Source organism: Trachurus trachurus, assembly GCF_905171665.1.
Source record: "Trachurus trachurus genome assembly, chromosome: 24".
Taxonomy (NCBI): domain Eukaryota; kingdom Metazoa; phylum Chordata; class Actinopteri; order Carangiformes; family Carangidae; genus Trachurus; species Trachurus trachurus.
This window is the reverse complement of record NC_139910.1, coordinates 11,310,114-11,333,451: the sequence shown is the minus strand read 5'-3', so window position 1 is coordinate 11,333,451 and position 23,338 is coordinate 11,310,114. Positions and strand designations below refer to the sequence as shown.

The 23,338-nt window shown below is 40.4% G+C and overlaps 1 protein-coding gene across 1 annotated transcript; it reads left to right on the top strand.

Annotated features, from left to right (window-relative positions):
* Window positions 1-5,679: 5,679 nt before the first annotated feature.
* dlgap2b (discs, large homolog-associated protein 2b) lies at window positions 5,680-23,041 on the top strand (the record flags this gene model as incomplete). Its single annotated transcript, XM_084000496.1, has 5 exons — window positions 5,680-6,765; window positions 14,246-14,463; window positions 16,406-16,562; window positions 18,514-18,733; window positions 22,233-23,041. The coding sequence occupies 5 exons, from the start codon at window positions 5,680-5,682 to the stop codon at window positions 23,039-23,041; spliced, it is 2,490 nt and encodes an 829-aa protein (XP_083856622.1).
* Between the last annotated feature and the right edge of the window lie 297 nt (window positions 23,042-23,338).

Here is a 23,338-nt window from a genome sequence, read left to right as displayed (position 1 = left end):
ATGGAGAACAGTCAAGACTGGCTGCAGCTGACAGAAAGGCTACGGTAACTCAGATAACCACTCCTTTCAACTGTGATGCAGAAAAGAATGAAAAACAAAAGCACAACATTTCAAACCTTGAGGCGGATAGGCTACAATGACACTGGGCCACTTCAAGTTCCTCTGTGGCTGCAGGGGAAATGGGTTCACCAAAACTACATGGTTGAATATTGGAAAAACGCAATCTGGTCTGATAAAATCGTGATTTCTGCTGAGGCTTGCAGATGGTGCTGTCAGAATTTGGCGTCAACAGCATGAATTCATCAACCCAACCTGCCTTGTGTCACCACTTCAACAGTCTGGCAGTGGTGGTGTAATGGTGTGGAGGAATCATGGCACACTTCAAGACCTCAATACAAATCACAGTTTGAATGCCACAGCCTGAGTATTGTTGCTTGATTGATGTGTGTTCCTTTATGGCCAAAATGTAGCTGTCCTCGAATGACGATGTCCAGTAGGTCACTTACAAAACTGTTCCCAAACTGTCTCCATGAACATGACAATGAATGGCCTCTCCCCAGTCAGCAGATCTGAATTCAATAGAAGATTTTTGGGATGTGTTACAATGGGAGAGTCGCAGCCTGAATATGCAGCTGACAAATCTCTGCAGAAATGATGTAATGTAACCATGTCAACATATACCAGACGCTCAAAGGAATGGTTCAACATCTCGTGCAACAAAGAACTGAGGCAGTTTTGACAGCAAAGGGAGGAATTACGCAGTATTAGAGCGGTCGTCCTAATAAACAGGGGGTTTCCATAGACATAATAAAAATACATTGACTTAAAACTGCAATGCTGTATGGTACATGTACTGCATTAGACGGTATATAACAGAGCATGGTGTGTGTATGCACACTATCTCTGTGTGCATTCATTGCTATTGTAGGCTTTAATTTTGACACATTTAGTTGCCTCAGCAACCGGTCGATGTCATCTACTCAAATGTGGTTAAAAGTGGAGAGATAGCGAGAGGGGACTTCGGGAGACAAAAGAGAGCTATGATGGTGGAAATGAGATAAAGAGAGGAACACAGAGGGTTTATTACAATGATTATTACAATCAAGCTCTATGAGTCTATATTCACTGCTTCCTTTTGCCACACTGTTTCAATAAATGTACAAACACGAAATAGAAATAAATGTTAAATATGAAAATGAAACACGTAATTAAGTAAGTGGTTTTAATATCTTCTAATACAGTTAATAACTGTATCAATTTTATTTAAGTAATACTCAATCTTACAGTTACTGTAGGTCTGGTTTCGTTTTGTGTCTCCAAGCTTGTGCTTTAATTGTTTGTTTATTCCAACTGTACAAATGAGGTGCAATTTGTGAGGGTGCACCAACACATGCACACAGTAGCCCACACGGTAAATAAAGCCCAAGTGTCTCTGACACATTACATACTGTATGTTTCTCTTTCCCCCGTTTTTTAGACAAGGATCCACCCCAAACAACCTTGAAAATCCTATTACAGTTCCTAGGTTTTCAGCAGTGGTTGCCATGACAACTGTGAATTTTATTTCTGGCTCCTTTGAAATAGTGTGTGAGATCACAGATCCCAAATGTTATGTAAGACGATGTGCACCGTTCCAGACTGGGGTTTCCTGCTGAAAAGAACTTAATGCAACTAATTACAGGGGAATGGAAGACACTGAAAGCGCTTCGACATTGTTTCCCCGTTTACCTCACAGCTCTTATCACATATTGATACAATATACACTGTAACTGTCATGCCCCAAGCTGAGCATTGCTGTCTGTTTTAGATATCGTCTTGTATCTCAATGGACCATTGAACTGAAGTAATGATCAAGAGTTTCTAATGATGATCATCATTTTATTATGCATCTACTTCAATCGTGCCTCATTTGATCCTGCATCTCTCAATATAGTTCTCCAAGCCATTGATCCTAAGAAATCTACTGGTGATGAAGACAATATGGATCTTTTTATACCCTTCATCTTTCCGCTCTATGAATTACTGAGCAAGTAACTCACATTTTTGACAACAGTATTTCTACAGATGTTGTTCTCTGAGCTTAGGAAACTTCTCATGTCATCTCCTGCATGAAGAAGAAGATATGAGTGATCCAAATATTTATAGACCAATATCCAAATTAATGGATAATTCTGTAGTCACTTGTAAACTGTCAACTCTAGGAGCTAAAAATGGTAGTTTATAATTGGTGCTATAGCATATGAATTTGCTTGTCGACATGGCCTTCGTTGTGAAGCTGACAATTTACAACACTTCTTCAGTTTGTATCTTTTTAAGTCAACCATTAATCAACACCATTGTAAATAAGGGCCTGCCCTCAATTATTTGTCAAGTTTAAATTATAAAGACATGTTTGTGCCCGTGAGAGAGGGTGGAAAATAATGTTAAAAGTTCCTCTGACAATAGAGAATTAAAAAATAATGGGATTACAGGACACACTGGCAACTGTGGCATCAAGTTAGGATTTAAAGTAGCTTATCATAAATAAAGTCAAACATAAGCTATGATTACACACTTTCACTATGCTCCACTATAGAGAAAAGCTTGTATTTTGTGAAAGGAACATTATTTTTATCCAGTTTTCAAGAATATATAAAATAAAGTGGTAACTTCTTTCAAACGTGACATACACTAATTTGTGATTTCTGGGCTTCAGAACATTACTGATAGGATATTACCAGCTGCAGGCACACTCGACTCATACTGACTCACAGTATCTCTCAGATATTAATTATAAAACTCTAGTTTTTCATGCAGACATTTTGTCCTCAAAGATTTGTCACAGGAAGTACAGGTCTGTTTTAGCACTTACAGTAACAATGTGAGAAATTAGACAATTGCAGCATTCTGTTAAATATCATATTATTTAAGTAATTATATCATAATTACAGGCAACATAATAAGAAATTATGTTATTGTAACATGATGAGTGGAATGAATGGGATGGAACTGACTTGCTCTATGCATGTATTTTACTGCATCTTCTTTTTCAGTGTTTATAATCGAGTATAAAAAATATAGAAAACTATGAGCTTCCTATGTGCATAATGGTTTAGAAATGTATAGTATGAACAAGATGTTCGAGAGACTGGCAGAGTGAAAGAATGTGCTAGATTCCGCTGAACTCTTTAAGTTCTCATAGAGAAACTACAAAATGTTCTCATCTAAAAGTCTCTTTGAAGTTGAGCAAAATTTGTTGATCGTAGTGATCATTGCCCAGTGATGTGTATATCTTTTCTCAAAATAATTAGGCATATAGCAAACAACTGCTGCATTGCTGCAGGGATTGAGGATTTATCAATATAGACTTTTTTTTTTTTTTTTACAGATTCCAGAGAGGCCTCAAGCTCCTCGATGAATTACAAAGTTATACCTGATTTATTTGCAAATAGAAATATGACTGATTGTTTTTCTGTCTTTGTCATGACATTGATGAGGGGTGACGTTAATAACACCTCAAAAAAGTATAGGTAGGATTCAAGTTGCTATTTAAGAAAAGAAGAGTTGCCAGTTAACCCTGGGGGTTTGCATGACGTTTGATTCAGGTCCCTGCATCCGCTTGTTCGTCTCATTGTAGAGTGTGAATGTGTCCACCAGGTAGGCCGCTTTGATCCAAAACGCATCAGACAGCTGTTCACACAGTGGTCGATTGTGATCTTGCAGGAATTCTTTTATTTTTTCTTGCAGTTCCATAAAAAGCACAAGCACTTGTCCACCCAACAACCATCGTACCTCCATGTGAAGCAGTAATAGTTGGTAATAGTTTGATGTGCTTTATCCTTGCACAACTGGGCAAAAAGTCATATTAGAAGGGCGAGCTTCAATAAAGTTTACAACTTTAACAACAGTTGATAGGATGTTACTGAGGTCTTCTGAAAGTTTTTTACTGGCCAATGCATTGCGATGCAGCATGCAGTGAAAAATCGTGCACCCCAGGGCCTTTCTCTTCACGCAGCTGTTAAATCCCTTGTTTTTGCCCTTCATTGCTGCGGCCCTGTCAGTGCAACATGTGACCAGGTTTTCATAGGGCAGACTGTGGGATGAGAAATAGGAGTCTACATATCCTGGCGTCTTGTCGTTGTTGCTAGATTTATAGATTTAAGAATGTCTTGTTTCAAGTCACCATCATTAAAATATTGGACATAAACGATGAGCATAGACTCATTAACCACTGTAGCTGAATGGCAAAGGGAACACTCCTAAGCTTCTCGTGCAGCTGGTTTTGGCAATCTTTCGCCTTTTTATCAATTCTGTCTTTGTGTTGTCAGAGAGTGGGACAGTTTTTACTTTATCAACCACCTATGGTCCACACAGCCTCTCCACAATTTTCAGGCAGATGAGTTTGATAACCTGCTCTGCAATATTGTGTGACTTTTTAGCCTCTGTAAATTAACAGCGAAAACTCAAATGATGCCTCAGTGGCTCTGTGTAAATCACTACTTCTCTTTCAAAAGCTCTTAATGTCTGTGGATCTTCTTGATAGTGCCAGCTGCTTCCTCTCAAAATATTCCCGACTTTGACCAGTGTCTTGGTGTTTAGTCTCCTGATGTTGTTTGAGTTTGCTTGGCTTCATGCTGCCCACAAATTACACAATCTGGCCGAAATGTGTCCTGTCCTTCCATAAAACCCAAAATTGAGGTAACTGTCATGATACTGCCTTATTTTCCTTTCCCGATGAGTTATCAGCACTATTCATTTCTCAGTCATCGTATTTTATTGGTACTGTATGATGCTAGAGCAGGAAAATGATCAGGTACAGCCACTAGCTAGCTGATGTGACGAGACTGAGCAGAGGTTCAGAGGTCACAGACACATTGGTAATAAATAGCATATAAATAGGCCTATACATTTACATAAATTTGGATAACCTCACAACCTTAGAACAGACAAAGCTCCGCGCATCCCCTGCAATCTCTGGTGCCTCACCGAGGGGGGCCTGGACCCCAGGTTGGGAACCAATGCTTTACACTATATTAAAAGCAGTGCAGAAATTGGTGTCCTTGTCTTTTTTCAATGCAAGTTAACCCACATTTCTGGCATCTTTATGGAGTTTAACAACTTAAGTAAACTTCATATTTTTGTGAACTGTGATTAAGAGTTGTCATCCTTTTGGGTTAGGTCTCTTTACAAGGTCTCTCCTTTGCAAAAGAGTCTTCACTTTTTCTTTTCTTTTTTAACCTTTATTTTACCAGGCAAATTGCTTGAGATAAAAAACAATCTCTTTTACAAGCATGGCCTGGCTTTATTACAGGTTCCTTGGTGTATGCTGAAAACTGAAACTGCAATACATGCACTCATATAAAATGCAAAAAATAAATTATAAAAAAAATCTGTGTCTCTTAGACAAAGAAATGTATGGTTATTGAGAAGGTTGGTTGACTGCATAGAGTATCCCCATGGGAGTATTTATCTGTAATGATGTTACTTGTAAGGAGAACCACAATAGCAATTTTAATTATGGGGCTTTGGGCAATAAACAAAAAAAAATCCTCCTGCTTGTTCAAAACCATTCTCCCTTTGACTCAATCTTTTCTTTATTTTTTTCTTTCTCTCCCTATCTCTGTATCAGACCAGAAGTTTTCACCTTGGTCCCCGTCTCGAAAGTTCAATGAAGGCAGACGTCTCCCTCCGGCCAGGAACATGAAGGGCTTATCAGGCAGCCGTTCCCAGCACCAGATCCCTTTACCCCATGGCTTGGACTATGACCCCCACGTCCATGACCTCCATGCACACCATGGCTCTGACTCCCGCCATTCGTCCTACCTGCTCAGCCCCACAGAGAGCTGCCCCATGGACTTCCACCACCGCTACTCGCCGCGCAGTTCCATCCACTCTGACTGCATGATGATGTCCCCTGTCATGATGCCCCCAGCAGCTGCATCTGACCACATCTCCAGCAGCACCTTCCCCAGAATGCACTACAGCTCTCAGTATTATGACTCAGCCACACGGGACGACTGCGCTGCCATCACAGCTTCTGCCACCTCTCCAGCTGTTGCTGCTGCTGCGGCCGCGGCTGCTGCCTCCTCCCACCACGCCGGCACCAAAAGCAACCGCCTTCCTGCTAATCTACTAGACCAATTCGAGAAACAAATGCCACTACACCGCGACGGCTTCCACACATTACAGTATCAGCGCACCTCCACCACCACAGAGCAACGCAGCGAGAGTCCTGGCCGCATCAGACACCTTGTTCATTCTGTCCAGAAGCTCTTCACCAAGTCTCACTCCCTTGAAGGATCATCCAAGATGAATGGCACAAAAGGTGATATGATTGGAGGTGGAGGAGTGGGGGGTTATCACCATCATGGGCACCACTCCACCAAACATGGTAGCAAGAGGAGCAAGAGCAAAGAACGCAAGCACCGCTCTGGTGGTTGGTGGAGCTCTGACGACAATCTGGATAGTGACAGCACGTACCGCACGCCCAGTGTCATGTCGCGGCACCATGGGGAACACGTCAGCCACTGTTACCCAGATTCCATGCACAGCCACCATTTCGGAGACCTGTCTCTCAAGACCTCTAAGAGTAATAACGATGTCAAGTGCTCAGCCTGCGAGAGCATGGCCATGGCACCTGAAGGCAAATTCATGAAGAGGAGCTCCTGGTCAACACTGACTGTCAGCCAGGCTAAGGAAGCCTATAGGAAGTCATCGCTTAATCTAGAAAAACCCATGATGCACATGGAACTCAAACCTTCATCACGGACATGTCACTATTTGCAGGTGGGTGGTAGTTTACTTTATTCATGTTTTAAATGGCAAAAATATGTTTGAAAAGTTCTTACTGACATATCCAAACATATGAAGTGCTTTTTCAGCACAATCTGCTTGTGTGCTTCACACATCCTGCATATTATTTTCTTCATAATGCACCCTTAAAATACTGCAGCACTGACTTGAGGTTTTTGGTAGTCAATAATACAATTGTTTAAAGTTGCCTCAAGATAGCAATTAATCAGCAATATGTATGATGAAACCAGTGGTTACTGGGTGTGAAAATGACAGCTGCTTCATTCTAAAACTTCATACTGTATGTGCATAAGCCGGTGCATATTCTCATTTGCCCAGGTCATAGTATTTCAAAGGAGGTTAAATCGAAAGCAACTGGACTTAGTTATTTGTCTAGGAAGACGTTTCACCTCTCATCCAAGAGGCTTCATCAGTTCATGTACGCAACTGACCAGGCTGGGACTGGTCCAACTATCTGGTGTGGAGACTCACACAAGAGGTTAAATAACTAAGTCCAGTTGCTTTCGATTTAACCTCCTTTGAAATTCATATGTGCATCTGTGCAGTTGCCAAAATACTGGTCATATTTTTGAGTTAAGTTAGGATTTTTGTACTAAAATTAGATGCATTTATTCCTAGTTGTTTCACCTGTCAGCATTTGCTTGGAATTAACAGGGTTAGCACTGAACTAAAGTGTTTATGTAAACTGTTTAATTTGTGCGAGTTTAAAAAATGATTATTTTTGTTACTTCACGTTCTTAATTTAAGCAATATCACACGAGAGGGAGTGCTGTTGTACTGTATATCAGCACGGCTGTGATTCGGTCGTAGGCACGAGGCCGCAGGCCGAGTGCCGCAGATAATCACACCGTGCTGATATACAGTACAACAGCACGACCTCGAGTGTGATATTGCTTTTATACAACAGTGCTACGAGCGCATTTTAGAACAGTAATAAACTACAAGAGATTATGATTTGTTTGTTTATTTAATCATTTATTTGGCTCCGCCAACAGAAATAGTTCCGCAACTGGAAGGGAGACAAGGCTGTTGCCAGGCAACACATAAACATTTCATACTAGCTTGCTACTAGCTACAAACTTCTCCACCGAGCTGCTTCCAGTGCTGGTTCTGGTTCTGAGCCCGTGTCTGATTAGCACCGGAGCAACAGGACCAGCGTGAAGACATACAGAGACGTTATCGACACCGTATTACATTTGTTTATCATCTATGTAATCAATATAAACACAGTTGAAGCTAAGTAGCTGAGCTACGTGGCTAACAACAGCTAATGCTAATATCAAAACACATCACCGTAAAAACGTAGTTGCCCCCGCGGCGATTTTTTCCCCAGCCGGGTTTAGTAGAGATTTATCGCCAATTAGACGGACCAGGTCAGGTCCAGGTTTTAATGTTCACGTCCGTTTATAACTGTAGCAGCAGCAGCAGCAGCAGCAGCAGAGAGATGGGGCAGCTCCTGTATGGGGAGCGTGGCTCTGACTTAGCTTCTGTCCAGCTGAACAGCGGAGTGATACTGTCTGTAAAAAGTCCCAGTGCTGTTATACTGTATATCAGCACTATGGAACGTCTCGTTGTCCAATCAAATTGCTCGGTTGGGACCGGTCGGAACTAACTGTTGTATAATGTTAATTAACACACTGTATCAACGTAGAGTAGTGGCTTTGTTGCTTGTTTTAAAGTTAAAAATGTTGTCTTATTTCAAGCTCTTTATTGGAATTCTTGTCATTTGAATATTCATAGATTTAGAAAAGGCAAACGAAGGTCTGAATTTTAGTGGTCGACTGAAAGGGCAGTAAAGTTCATGGAAACCCCCGAGCATCACCTATCTAACCATAACAAACAATAACTGAGATCAATATCCACTCATCCTCATAGAAGCCCCTCTGAATAATATGTGATATGTTGATTAGAAATCCTGCCAGGGAATCCTTTCATATTCTGTTCTATTCTGTTTCTGTTACTCTTGAGGATAATTACAGTATCCATGAGTGTGAGAAGCCAATATATTTAACCAGGATTGCCTTTTGTGTAGTCACCTCAGGGAGCTATTGTCTATAAAGACAAAAAGATCGATTGAGTGAGTTGATGTCTGGTGGAAGACACTGGGAGAAAAGGCTTACCTGAGTTAGACTGCAATGTACAAAAAAGACAGACTTGGTGTTGTAATAAAGAATATGGCCAGAGCTGTTGTAGTTCTTACATAAATGATACAAAGCCTGCGAAGCTAGACAACTCAAGCTGCACCCATCCTCATCAGCTGATCAGTCACATGCTCTCCTCATCCAAATATGGCGGGTTATTTAAACCCCCATGCTTACAGTACCTGCTCATCCCTAGCTATGCTGCTGCTGCTGCTGCTGCTCGGCTGCTACTCTGGTACTGCACTGCTTCATCACGCTGCTGCTGCTGCTGCTCTTGTTGCCCATGAGGTTTTGCAAACCCACCACCTCCCCAGCATCCACCTGTGGGCTCTGTCTCTATGATCCCCTGAGGGAGTCTGCTTCATTCCCTGTAAAGTCTTGCAAAATGATCATTCAGGGAACAAATAACTGAGACAGAGCCTGACGCCAAACTTGCTGCAGCCATGCTCAAGGATTCCTATGCTGTGCTTCAGCTTGCCATGCTTATGCTCAATAAATTATTTGTTCTCTTATATACAGTTTTAGGCCTGTGTCTTTGCTATATAACTGACACATGACACTGTAGTACTGTAGTTTAGCCACAGTCAAAAGCGTGTGGTGTTTTGTGCAGCTTTGATTTGATTCCTTCTCTAACACTCTGCCTTCTTAATATTGCAATGCATACACAAACATTTGTTGGCAAATACTTGAATGAATTTCAGTAAGACTGAACTGAAACCATCCAGTATCATGCAATCGGTTCTGGATGCATTCCTGTCCATGCTTGAGAGGGAGAAGAGGTTGAATCTTTGTCGAGTGCATGCACTCCTATGCTATGTGGAGAGCAGCTACAGACACTGAAGCTGCAGTTGTTTGTGTGCCGTGGGGACAGACAGACTCTGTCAATACAGAGGTTCTTTCACTGGCATTTGACAAGCTTGTGTCAGCAGGCAGAGACCCTGCAGCTGCCACATGAACACATTCAGCGTGTCCACACAGAGCTTTATTCAGTGGAATAAGTGAGGGAAGGTCTGTTTGTGGGCCTTGTGGTCAACACTCTGTGTTCTCATTGGGTTTTATCTGTTTGATCTGTCTGGGTCCTTCAGGTTTCTGTTCACTTGTGATGAGAAGGACAGGTCTTCCTTGGGCAAGGTGTTGGAATAATCTTGTTTCAGCAGGTGTCAAGTCTTCAGACTATCCCCCTAAGCTGACAATCCCTGTTGTGCAGAGAAGGTTATGTGAACACAATGATTGTTAAGGATTGTGAAAAAAAGAACCAAACATGATATTGAAAATTTTATAAATTTTATCATCAAAAAGGTCAGAAAAGGACCTGAAATTAGGCCTGCAGTGAAGTATGGAGAATACTGTAATATTGTTCAACTAAAAGCATGATTCATAAACTCTCAATGAGTTTAATGAGCATGAATCCAGACATATTGTGCATTGTGTCAATGCGTCATGGTGATTTTACAAATTACTACTTGAACTTATTGTTTCTGGTATCTGACAATTTATATGTTACCTGGTAAATGAATGTAATGAACAACTGTGCTATCACTCACTGTGAGGCTTGAAAGTGAACTTGTAGAAACGTTTCTCTTTATTCTTTTATCATATCGATCTGCGTTTAAAAAGACAATTCTTGTAATATCTTCTTTTGCAAACTAAGATTCCTGTCTAAGAGACATACTTGATTTTAATGGGATTAAGCTGGGTAAACAAATTGAAAATAAATCATGGTTTGGCGTAGTCCCAAAAATCCAAAGCATGTTTCGGAGGTGAGAAACAGTACTGAGTGTGTCGTACGGGCAAACTGTACAAGGTTTATGCGGTATTCCATAAATCAAATTGCCTCAATAAATCATATGTTCTTTCCTTGTTTGAAATGTAGCCAGTGCAGTGTTTTCCTTTTAGTGTAATACAGAAATCTCTCGGGCGATGGCAAGGAATTAAAAAGATTATCTGGGTCTGGGGAGGATTTTTTTTTCTCCATGATGTCTCCATTAGATTGCCCTACTGTAACAACCCTACAGTTGGCATAGTGTCCGCACCGTATACACGCATCAGTTGACTGACAAAATTTTGGTTTGAGTGTTTCACCTTCCAATATCTACCTGTGTGGGACTGTCCTTTGGAAATTACAGGACTTACGCATTTAAAAACCACAAATTGTTCTACCAGTGTTTACAGGTCAGCGATTTTATTTTTAACATCTGCATTAACTGCAAGGTTATTTTTGCACACAGTCCTACTCACAGACTATGTTTAGTAGCAACTAATGATGGTGAAAAGCTGCTTGTCTGCCAGGCTGCTGCAGAGGCACAGCTGAACATGTTCTTTCAGGTGTAGCTTCAAAATGAGAACAGAAATGAGGTAATGTTAATGAGCTAGTGCAATGCTTCTTTGAGTGATGGCTGCCTTGTTAACTGTAGCCACAGATGATCAATGGTGGTGCATTAGGTGGCAAATGATTATTTTACTTTATTGCTGTCTTTAAGCTTGATTAATTTAGTTTTCAGACAATTGCTGCATTTTATTCCACTCATGTGGAAGAGAATAAATGTATGCATATCAGATTGGCGAGCGTGACAGTTTTACTGATAGGTCTTTGAAATGACATAAGCAAACCAGCTAATTCTCATGTTACCTTCCCAACTGGGGCAGGGGTGGAACATGATACTATGTTCTCTTTTTTTTAAGCAGATGACACGAAGATGAAGCCTGATATCACAACATTAGCAATCTGAATAATGATCATTCATTTTCCTACTCTGCTGTTGCATGCAGAAATGTGCATGCTGCCCAAAAGTTAATTTGTTTTGGATACAAAGGATAGATTTAGTAACATATGGTCTACATGCTTCAAAAGCTCTTTTATCATGGCCGTAAACACATATGGGTAAAACATCTAAGTAAAATACACGACATAAATGGTGGTGGAAAGCAGTTGCATTGGTGCTATTATTAGCACCTTTAAATATTTTTTGCCTTTTTCCATTTGCCAACTCTCCCATTGAGGAGAAAAATGTCCATCGTTTTCATGTAAGTGCCTAATGCTGTCTCGTCCTTCACCTGTCTGCCCTGCTGGAGCCGGCTGTCAAGTCACAGAGCAAAGTGGGTGTTGAAGAGAAGAGAGAGGGGGAGAGATGGCCGACGAGAACAAAAAGTGAGAGCAGGAGTGTTAAGGAAAGGCTTATTCTACCTCTAGGCTAAAACAGGGAATATCAGCCACTCTGCTCTCTGTGAACAGAACAGGGATTGTGACAGAGAAACAGCCAAACTATATGATTGGGTAAAGTGAGTAGCTCGCAGAGCATTAAGGACAGCCCTGTGCCTGAGGCTGTTGTTTCAAGAGCTAAGGCTACCCTCTCCACTGGGACAGCTGCTACTGCTGAACCACACACTGATACAGTGTGGCACTCACTACATGCCTGATCAATATGGTGCCAGACCATGTAGTGTGTGACACATTGCCATTGTAAATCTCCATCATTAAGACAGGGAAACCACAGTGTGTTTGGGAGTGGCATTGATCCCATGAATTACGGGGTAATGTCAGTATTAGTCACAGTTCAATCTCAGTAAAAGCAGGTGAGCTTAAACATACACTGAGTAGTGAACATGACAATCAAAGCTTTTGCGGGTATGATTCTTTGATTTCTATGACATCAGAATCTTAATTAAAACCTACTTATTTTAAATACACCAACAGTTGGTTATGTGTAGGCATTTGTACAGTGTATAATCACTAGCTAATAATCATTTAATCCTGATGCTGTTATATTAACAACAATCACTGTGGACAGATATTAGACTATGAGCACAATGAACAAAGCTATTACTACATGATGTTATGGTAGTGACTAGGCCTACTTTTCTAGTTTTTCATCTTACTATCTATAGAACTGATTTTAGCTTACAGTAGGCTACATCAGAAACATGTTGCGCTCCTTTGTAAACCAAATTTTAGAGCTCGTATATTTTATATTAGTAATGATGTTGCTGATTTAAAAGTTACAACTCTATCTTTAGGGATATGATTGGAAACTTTTGCTGTGCACACATAAAATTGCACAATCTATGCCAATAATGAGGTAAATTCTATTAATGGTTTTCTAGAAATCCTGGAATTAAGTACACTCATGCTTTAATTTGCAATATGAGTGGTCTTCTCAGATGTTGTTTTACACTGCTCATTGAGATGGTTTGTTGATCCTATAAATGTAAAGTAGCATTTGAGTTGATTCTAGAAATGTGCTGATGAATCACACACTTTCCTTACAATGAATTTTTATTCATTTATGGAAGGGTGGATTTTTAAGTTTTAGTGTAATAATTGATACTGGTTATGATTTAATAAATAATACACAACCTGACGACTGACGAAAAATTCTACAATTCATTTAAGCATCTGATAAATTTTTTTGGTTATTTCAAATTGAATAAATTTTACACACTGAACATTCAGAATTTGTACTAGATAGGTAGCAAATTTGAGCAATGGTTTCAAACAGTATAAATAAAGGCTGCATGTGGATGTTTCAGCACCTTGGAGAGCGACATAGACTGAAGCTTTTCAGAACCATAGGAGGGCCACACTGAAGCAGTTTATGTAGTCGTTTGGGGGAAGCATTGACTGGAATAATGACAAACAAACTGAGAATATGCCCGTCTGTTTAAATATTCCTGTTAGATACAAAGCATATTAGTCTGTTAATATGGAGTCCAATATCATCTTTAAGATGTACTGTATATCAAAAATACAGTGACGTATTGCCTTATTATGCTTTATCTCCTACTCTTGGGATACATGTGTGCATCGTGACTCTTGTAGATCAGTTACCCATTCAGTTCCATGGCTGCATTAATGTTCACGTTAATGTTATTAATTTCAACATTAAAAGAAAGTGCCTATTCATGGTTAGAGACAGGAACGAACCACAGAGAAAGCCAACCCATCTGTATCTTGTGGGTAGACCGAGGTTAAGCGCTGTGTTTGGTTAATTTGACAGTCCAGGCTGTAACCTTGAAACCTGGGATGTGAATCAACTTAATTTTCTGTTTAGGGAAATACCAGCCAGCGCTTATCCCACTACTTGTGTGATACAGTTCTCACACTCATTTGGCTAATTGGGTCCCATTGTACTTGCAAATAATATCTCTGGTGTAGCTCACTGTACAAGCCTGATATTTTCTCTGAGCTGCACTACATCCTTTAACAAGGCACCACAGACACTGGCTCAACTAAACAAGTAACATCTTAAGAGTAATGTAACCTTATGGTTATCGTGTGCATGTAGTAATTACAACGGGTGCATTATCTCCCACAGGTGCCCCAAGATGAATGGAGTGGATACCCAGGCGACAAGGATGAAGAGATCCCATGTCGGAGGATGCGCAGCAGTAGCTATGTCAAAGCTATGGGAGAGGTGGATGACGAAAGTGGTGACTCCGACGCCAGCCCTAAAACCTCCCCACAGAAGGCCATTCGGCCTGATGCTCTTGTCCTCAAATCAGCCATGCAAAGATCCCATTTAGACTCCCAAAGGTAGGCCTGGCTGCTTAGCTCAATATATCCATGCTAAAGCTATATGTTGATTTCAATTTCAGTTGAGAAATGTACCTCAGGAAATCCACATTCTATATAATTATTTATAGGGATAGTTCAGAATTTGGTGGCACACATAGATTTTGTTGCAGTGTGTGTCTTCTCAACTCCAATGACAGGAACTGCGTCTTCATTAACTGACAAAAGTAATGGTAAATTGTACATAAATTCTACATTGAGGTCAGAACAAATGGTTACGGTTAAGGTTTGTAGTGTTGCACCTACACCATGAACACAAACTCAAATTATTATGGTGGAAGAGTAGTCATGCAGGTGGTTGGCTCAGGTGCTTTCTCAAGCTTCAGTACAGATGGAAACTTGTAACACTGCCAGAGCTACATCAGTATTTTACAAGCCTTTGATCAGCACCTTTAATTTAAGTGAGTTGTGACAGTGCTTGTCAGGACTGCAGTAGGACCACTGTATTGAAACTACAGGAACATTCAAATTGCTTTGTAAAATTGTAAACCTTGCCATCAACAGACTTTTTAATTCAAAGCCTCAGCCTTTTTGTCTCTATAAATCCCAACTATTCAACACTGATTCACTGCTTTGTTTACATGCTGTCAAGTAAAAGTGTTGCTTGCTGATGCTGATTTCTCCTCAGCTGCTATTCCGGAGAGATTTGGAGAATTTTAACACTTTTTGGTGATTCTAAGAAAAGTAGCTTGGCAACCAAATTAGAGGATCTTTTTTTGGTATTTAATCTTACATGGATTTATGCCCATCTGATTTGTATTCAGCTGTTATTTAGAGCTGTGTTATAATTGCTTTTTTTTTTTTTTATGAAGTTATGAACATGCTCTAGAACCGCATTGACTAAGTGTTCAGTATATGGGAGCAGTTAAATAGTGCTGTGCTGAGCGTTTCAGTAGCTGTGGGTTTTGTGTTTGTGACCTTTTTCATCTGTTAGTTCAATATTTGCCCAACATCTTATACAGGCAATGTCCCTCGTCTTATCACAGCGTTGTTGACATGTCCTGAGCAAAACTGTCACATTTGTATGATGTCAGACACAAGGGAGTAGGCTTTAATCGGCTTACTGGATGGAGGAAAATACTGACAGGTAAAAGGTACAATGTGTTTAATGATTACATTTTAACTCTATTACTTATACACAGAAATACTTTGTTTTTCATAGTGGCTGTAGTTTGTGCGATCGATTTTGTGTTAACTGTCTTTCTTTATTGTAGGAATAAATACATTGTAGATCAATGGATTCTTCACAGCTTTTTTAAAAACAACTTTGACTGCTTGCAGGGCTCCATCTTTACATAATCATTTCCTAATCATCTCTCCGTGACATGTGTCTGTTCCCCAGTGGCTGTTTGTTTTTGAGCCATGTGGCTTTCAGATATAGCCAAATTCTGTGAACCGGGGGAAGCGTCATGCATCCATCATCCCTACTGCCAGTCAGTGCTCAGTGCTATTTTTGTGACCATCATCATCTCAGCGGAGGTTCTGATCACTTCTGCTTTTGTAGACAAACAAATCAGCCCTCTTGTTTTTAGCTTCAAGTGGAGCATGTAATAATCTGTTATTAATACAGCTCCTAGCTCTCATTGTTTCTCTAATAAGAACCAGAGGAAACTCATACACATTCTCTTTGTAGCTTTTGAATAAAAGATACTGTATTTTTATAGGACAGCTAGAGATGCTAATAACTGAAGTCATCAAAATATTGCTGTGTTGATCCCAATTGTTCAGACGTGTTGTGAGAAGATTATGATTAAAATCATTCATTTTCGACAGCAATATCCCATCATGAACCAAAAAGAAGATACACTATGGTCATAGGTGCTAACCAGTATTATGCCCTGTTGTTCCATGTGTGGCTTTTGAATTATACCCTTGTATCCACCCCTGCCCCGTCCTTGTTCAGCCAGGGCTACCACTTGCAAACCACGAGAGATATGCGGCCCCACCATAGTGTCACGCTGGACCCTGCCACCACCTTTCATCCCCCACCCTTCCGATCTCGCAACCAGAGCTACATGCGCGCCGTCAGCACCCTCAGTCAGGCTAGCTGCGTCAGCCAGGTGAGTCTTAAACACATGCATCGCACAGACACGAGAAATTAAACAACTCATCATAGTGAGTCATACTGTACCAATTTTTATGTAGTACTTTTTAAATGAGGGCATTACGGAGTCATAAATCATCCACAGTTGTCCATATTGAAGCTCAGTTGATTGTTCATTGTCATAGCCTTTGCTGTCTTAACTGAAGTCGATAGAAATAACCAATTTGTGCCATTGAACTGGAAGGGGTTGCTTTTTTGACAGTTTGCTTGTTTGTGAAATTGTACACAATTAAGAAACTAAGATATAAGTTTTACATCAGACAATCTGTACCCTGCTTTGGCCAAAGGATGGTTGGACTAGGCTATGATTAATGATTCATTACCCTCGTGTCATCGTGTCATACCAGGTAGTTAGCTAGAAAACAAGGTTTTATGCAGAAGTTTGTTTTGGTCAACTGAGCTTATTTTTCTTTAACGGCAACTACTGTAATGTTGAGAGGTAGTAGCGGTAGAGTAGTGCCCTAACCCTAACGTAATGTTTAACCTCACATCACTCACCTGCCGTTTCAGTTATCTTCAGTTTTTATACCCTGCTATTAAACTATTTAGGTGGATCAAAGTGTGTTTTTGACCATGGTAGCTCAACATGAGTAAGGAGATTTGTGACAACTAGCAACAAAGCAAAACAAAGAAGGAAGATTTTATAGGAAGTGAGATTTTGTCCAAAAGAGAAGTTATACAATCAGCTTACTCCTGTTGGTGCTTAATAATAATGATGATGATAACTTTAGAAAAATGTAATTGTGATACTTTGCTCTCTTCAGTAACATAATTTAGAAACAGTGAAGTCATAAGAAAAGGGCAAGATTATGTTAATGTATTTTCTGCTTTACACCAACTTTGTTGGGTATACATAAGCATACATAATGTGTTATTACCAAAATTATACAGTTTATGGTACGTTCACACCAGGCGTGAGGCGAATTTTTCGCGCAACGAGATTAAGTACAAAGTCAATGTGAAGATTTGAATACACAAGTGCGGCAGATTTAGCTTCATTAGCATATTCACGCAAGTTCAAACTATTCAACTCCGGCAAAATATTTGCATGGCACTGTGTGGATAGCTTTGAGATTCTCCTGACACTGGACATCAGTAGATATATTCATTGAATTTCACACACCAAAAACTGCCACTCACCGGAGGCAGGTGGATATACAGTACGTAGCTGAAATGAAGTGCTTGTAGTTTTTGTCCTGCCTAGAGACTGATCCTACCTAACAGATCATCAAACTGCGCCTGAAGTAGCGCTGGGAGCGGCCGTCACCCCGACACAGCTCCTGGACAATGTGGTGAAATGCCATTCACTGTGCGCACCTCCAGATGACATTATTAACCCAGACATGACAGCGTTTGGTTTTCCGACAAATCTCCTTTTTGGGTGAATATACGCATTTGTTCGTACTCGCGCAAGCAAGCACAAATACTCTTGCGGTCAAACTTGTGTGAGTCAAATTTGCCCAGTGTGAACATACCTTTAGACTGTGAATAGGATCTGTGAAGAGGGCAGGACAGGAAAGAACAGAATAGAACTGGGTAGATAGCGCCTTGACATCCACAAATGAATTCATCTTGTAGTGGCTAGAAGAACTTCTTCTTAGACTGTGCATTTTTCCTACTTTCCATGTAGTAATACAGAATACAACACAGTATGTCTTTGTTTTGGGCTTTGTGGTAAATGGAATGCTTTATAATACAAACTGAATATCTTTCTGCTTGTTTTTGTTGTAATCTGCCCTTTTTCTCATTTGATCTTGACATTTATTCAGTTTAAGGTCGGAAGTGACAGTGGCATTTCCTTATGCTAACACTCCTTCATATTTGCTGTGCAAAGGGGAAGAATCAAAGTGAGAAAGAGAAAGGAAGAGGAAAAATTAAGGACTGCTATTCCTGTTTTTGTCTCTCAGGTGAGTGAGACTGAGATCAATGGCCAGTTTGAGTCAGTTTGCGAGTCCGTTTTTAGTGAAGTAGAATCCCAGGCCATGGAGGCCTTGGACCTGCCTGGTTCGTTCCGCACTCGAAGCCACAGTTACCTCCGTGCAATTCAGGCTGGTTATTCCCAAGATGACGACTGCTTGCCTTCAATGACATCCTCCACTGTCACTTCAACTCTCAGATCCACAACAGGTAAAACTATTCCCCCCCTAAATGAGAGAGGGCTTAGACAACATATCCTCATACATCCTATACATGCGCACAAACTTGACATACCTACATATGTACAGTGGGGAACCCTTGAGCTTCAGAGATGCCGGGCTGAATGATTCCAGTTATTTTCTTTGGAAGCTATGGTGTGTCTGTGTTTGTTTTTGCCTCTGCATACTCCCAATTGTTTAGATGGATTTGCTTGTGTGTTACTTTGCACGATTCATGCATCATTAGCCAAGCTTCTGGTTGGTCACTTGTGGTGTTGCTGTAGTTTAGGATTAAGGGTGGGAGGGTTGCATCTTAAACACTGAAGGCAGCACACGCTCACAGCACACAGTATCACAACACAGCACAGCCACATCACATGGCATGCCTAAGAGGAATAGGCCCTACCCTGAGCATGTTAAACTGTGGTGTTATATATATGTGTTGTGCAAAGCGTGCGAGTTACTTAGGAAGGGGTGAAGTCCAAAACGGGCCAGGGGTAGGGGAGCGGCAGGTTTCTGATATATTTGTGTTGAGAGGATACACAGGACAAGCCCTCCGCCTGTCCTCCCCCTGCTCTGTTGCACCAACACATTAGCCTATGCTTGCAATCGACCTTGTAATTGACCTCATAAGATTAGGAAAAAACAAACAAACAAGCAAAAAATCTTGTAAACAATGGAAGGTAAGTCAACAAGTTCTAGAGACTAGAATACATGTTCACACATGCTGGTTGCACAAAGGAACTGTCCACTGTTGTATACTCCCAAAATTTGCACAAGTACAACCTTAACCCTTTGCAGTATTGTTGTATTATGTTGCATGAACCTCAACCTTGTGAGCAGTGGTTTCAGTAACTTTTGAGAGTTTTTTTGAAAGTCATTGTCATCGTAAAAAAAAACAACTAGTTTCCAATTGAGCAAACATAATTTTATTGGTGACCAGTGCCATTGTGTATGACAGTGGATCTAAACTTTGAGTTTTCACTGACTAAAGTCAAGAGTTTTTTATACTACTGTACTGTTCTACAGTACTAACTAAATACAACAAGGATTTGAAGGTTTTGTGTGACACAATGCCAGAAATATATCCCTAAAATTAGCATTTCAGGTTCTTTGTGCAAGCAGATTATTTGAAGTAACTCCCTCACTAAGTGCATTTGGTGTTTGCCTGCAAGAGTAAAGCTATGAACCCTATTGAAACACTTCTTGAATTATGTGCATTTTAAAATATTATGACCTGAATTTTTATTGTTTTTGTATACATCTCTGTCAATTTAATATTGGAGACATTTGCACTTTTACTCATTTTGTGGGCTTTGTTTTCTTGTTCAATCTGGACTTTTGTTTTTTGAATCCTCTCATCTTCAATTGGGTTTCCATCTACAATTTCTTCGATGTGACAGAAGTACTGAGGATAAAGGAGTGTTCTCCAATCCCACCGTCTTATTTGCTGAACTCTATTCATTTAGCTCTCTGCTCCTAATCTGTCAGCTCTGTATGGGCTAAAACAAGCAGTTGACTGTACAATATGTTGTGAAGTTGTATTTTGAAGATTGGCATGGTGCTTTAATTATAATATGTCAGATAAGGTTATAACAACCCAGAAGAAGGGTTCCTTGGATGGTGATTAGTTATACAGTACTGTCAACTCCCAGTCAAGCCATACTGTAAATATTATTTCTCCTTTGATGTACTCTTTGCAGTGTTCTGAGGGAATAGTGGCCTTAAAATTAGATAAAGTATCGTTTCCAGGCTATCTTGTCTAAGAAAGATATTGATTCCTGGAATCATGTTTTTATGTTAGTATAATGCTAATTAATAACAATTGAAGTTAATAATTGAATTGTAAGCGGCTTATGAACCAAACCCCATGTGAGGGTAGTGGGCCCTTGAGTGGGGAAGGGATCCCATGATGCTCCGTAGGGCAGACGAGCAGCAAACCCCTCTCCATTTGACCATCCATCTCTTGAAGGATAACCAGGGGGAAAGAACAACTGGAGGCATCAATGATGATTGTTGCAGGTATTTTAATGTTGACACGCATACATATATCTATGTATATGTGTGTTTTTGCACTGCCTTCTCAGTATAAATAAGAGATATATAAAGTTTATATCTATAGATGGTAGAAATATCTCATTATGTTATAGTAATAGCAAACACGATTCAAAACAACTCACAAAACCTCAGATAACTCAGATTTTTCTAAAAATTCTACAACTTAATACTGTTTATTATGAATGAAATGCTGGCTTTTGTGAGTTGTTTTACCATGTCTCTATTTTAAGTGTTCTTAGACCACATTGTAAGTGTAAATGTTTGAGAGATGTACTTCCCAAACTCTTCAGAATGTTTTCATATCGCAACCATAAAATAGTAATGAATGTTATCACATTGCCACTGTCTCCAATCATGTGTGAGAGCAGCATCTATCTGCTGTACATGTGTGAAGTTTATTTTTTCTTTCCATGAAAATTTGACTTCTTTTAAAAGGCCACATGTGGCAAAGTCTAACCCTTGGCATTGAGTTTGTCAGCTGTCTTTGACTGTGGGATTGCAGCCTCTCCCTGGTGCAGCCCTGAAGGGGGGAGTGACCCCTCCCCTCATTGGGTTACTTACTCCATATGGTCTAATCAGCCACCTTGGACCTGATATGTTCAATAGGGTTCATATTTGCTTCTTGGCCCAGTGGGTTGTGATTTCTCTACTCCCTTTACATCTTTTCTTTTGCACAAAATGGCACAAATTTCAAGTCACTGGAAAACATTTGGATATGTTTTGAGAAAAGGGCTCTCAGAAAATGGATTCATCGTTTGATAATGACGTATGATGTTTTTCATGTTTAATTCCACTCTTTGCTGTGCTGTGCAGTGAAAAGATGGAAAGAAGCCTCGAGATGACTGAGAAGGCAGTGTAAAAACATAGTGAAAAGCCTACAGTATGTGAGTTTAATGTCAATCATCACAAAGCTAGGTTTGACTCAAGAACCTATTTAAAAAAAAGTTTATATTCTGTAGTGGCTCAAGCAGTAGCATGTATTACTCAGAGCTGACCCTCTACACAATTATGGATTAAAAAAATTTTTTTTATACTTGAACGTCACATAAAGTTCAACAATGATAAGAAACTTTCAAAGATGTTTGGTAAATTTCAGTAACAATATACTTAATAAGCATGAATGGATGGTTTCTTCACATTTGTAAATGTATGATTAGGCTATATCACTACTCAGTTGCCTCTTGGTTTTATACAACTCTAGTGCAAATATACAACACACCAGAATATGGTGGTTACCCATCCCTAATTTATGCATTTACAACCAAATAGTAAATTATCAGGTCTGATCTTGGATATTTTGAATTCGTTACCACTCACATACTGTATGTTTTCCATAGATATGTGTTTATTTTTTAGTCCAAATCAAATTGCACTCCAGCTGTTCCTTTCACTTTGAATGTCCTTCTGTTTGCATATTCAAATTTTTCTTCCAGAGGGATATGATGTTGTGGATGGGACCTCTTTACTAAATGACGACATGATAGAGGATGATGACGGTGCTAGCTCCTCTGCCTATGCGGAGCTGGAAAGGCTGGAGAGAGAGACTGCTGCTGCTCGCAGCCAGCACAGTACTAGCTCCACCGTAACAGCCATCTCGGTCCCACCGGCATCCCCACCTTCATACAGGGTCCCTTCTGCCTCACCCATAGCTGAGCCTCCAGTTCCTCAGGCCATTCAGGCCTTCAAGGAGTCTGCTAACATGGTTGCTGCCTTCAATCTGCAGTGGAAGGATGAAATCTCAGCAATGCGCTATGAACTGGCAGAGCTGCGTAGGGATGTCTGTGGGGAACTGAAGACTTTCAACAGCAACTTCTTCAACTTTACTCAGTGCTACAATATGTGGACTTTGTGCCGGGAGCCTTGCAGTGACAGCACCACGCAAACGGACGACAGAGTGTCCATAGGAATTCAAGCAGGCTCAAGTTGGTCTGTCCGACAGAATACGCAGGACAAGTCAGTGATGTGCCAACCAGAGCCAGCACCCTTCAGCATAATGGATCTGATGGACCCACCCCGAATTGAAATTATAGAGGGAACACCCGAAAGTACACCAGAGGGGTCAGGCAGCCCTGCCAGCCCACTTCCAATAGAGGACTTCCCTTGGGAGATCATCAAAAGGCAAAAGGTCCATAAGCAGCCGGACTCGAGTGGTCACACAGGTGGTCACAGAAGCGCCAGTCTAGAACTGTGGAGCAGAAAGTACACCAGCGGGCCCATGTCATATCTGTCTATGTCATTCTAATCATTCCCATTCTACACATACTGTAAAATGAGACGAGGAAGCCAGGGTAAAAACCTGACATTTACCAAGAAAGGCAGGGAAGTGCTGTTGTTAGATGTCCCTTTACTCTATGCAGACACGGAGTCTGTCATCACTTGAACAGGTTACAGTGTTGTTCAAGCAATCTTTTAAACAAGTGTCTTGCTTAGCCATGAAATAAATGAGAATGATTATGTTTTACATCAGAATGAGGAGACATAAGAATGTGAGACAGAACGTGGCTGATGTTCAGATCCTTAAGTGCCAACAAGTGCAGCA